The following is a 754-nucleotide window of genomic DNA, read 5'->3' as shown; positions in this document are numbered from 1 at the left end:
TATTGTGTCACATGTGCGCTTATCTCTTCTTGCCCCTCCTCTGTTACACCCTCATTCGCTTTCCCCACCGCAATTACGCCATGCCCCCCTCCCTCTCCACCTCTGTCCCATGTTTTGTTTCGCTTGACGTCAGGCTGCAAGCGCACGGCCCTGAGGCGCAGGCGACGCTGGATGCTGAGGAGGAAGGCCTCGTCTTCCAGCAGGTGAGGGCCGCGTTGCACATCCGCTTCTCGTCAACGGGGACATGGTGTGTGTGTGTGTGTGTGTGTGTGTGTGTGTGTGTGTGTGTGGGTGGGTGGGTGTGTGTGTGTGGGTGTGTGTGTGCATACGTATGCAATGCTTGAGCTTTGTGAAACAGTGATTTTCACACCGCTGTGTTTGTTCGCCTTAGCTTGGCCTACTCATGTGCTACATGGTTCAACTCAACGTGCCTGAGCACGACGTGCAAGCGTTCATTCGCAGGGTACGAGCTATCGCTTGCTTCATGCAACCCCGCGACAGCTGCCACATCTACTGCTGCGTGTCTTCATTGACGCACGATTGCGTCCTATCGTCCACTTCACACTGGCTCACACGCGCGCATGCGTTCGTTCGATGTGTACATGGTGTGCATTTGCGCTTCAGGCTGTTGTCATGCTGCACCTTCCACGCAAACGAATGGCAGCACTTCTCGCAACCCTCCCCAACCAGGTATGTGTGTGGGTGTGCGTGTGTGCATGCGTGTGTGTGTGTGTGTGTGTGTGTGTGTGTGTGT

General features: G+C 55.6%; 1 protein-coding gene across 1 annotated transcript in view; it reads left to right on the top strand.

Annotated features, from left to right (window-relative positions):
* PTSG_03787 (uncharacterized protein) overlaps window positions 1–754 on the top strand; it is a gene marked incomplete at its 5' end in the record, with an annotated part of 19,639 nt that overhangs the window by 10,922 nt on the left and 7,963 nt on the right. Inside the window, 3 exons of the mRNA XM_004995463.1 lie at window positions 134–203; window positions 392–463; window positions 625–690. Of these exons, the coding sequence (XP_004995520.1) occupies window positions 134–203; window positions 392–463; window positions 625–690 (208 nt within the window). The remainder of the gene's footprint in view (window positions 1–133; window positions 204–391; window positions 464–624; window positions 691–754) is intronic.

This window comes from Salpingoeca rosetta, assembly GCF_000188695.1.
Source record: "Salpingoeca rosetta unplaced genomic scaffold supercont1.8, whole genome shotgun sequence".
Lineage (NCBI taxonomy): Eukaryota > Choanoflagellata > Craspedida > Salpingoecidae > Salpingoeca > Salpingoeca rosetta.
The sequence above is the reverse complement of the archived record's forward strand: the minus strand, read 5'-3'. Positions and strand labels throughout refer to the sequence as shown.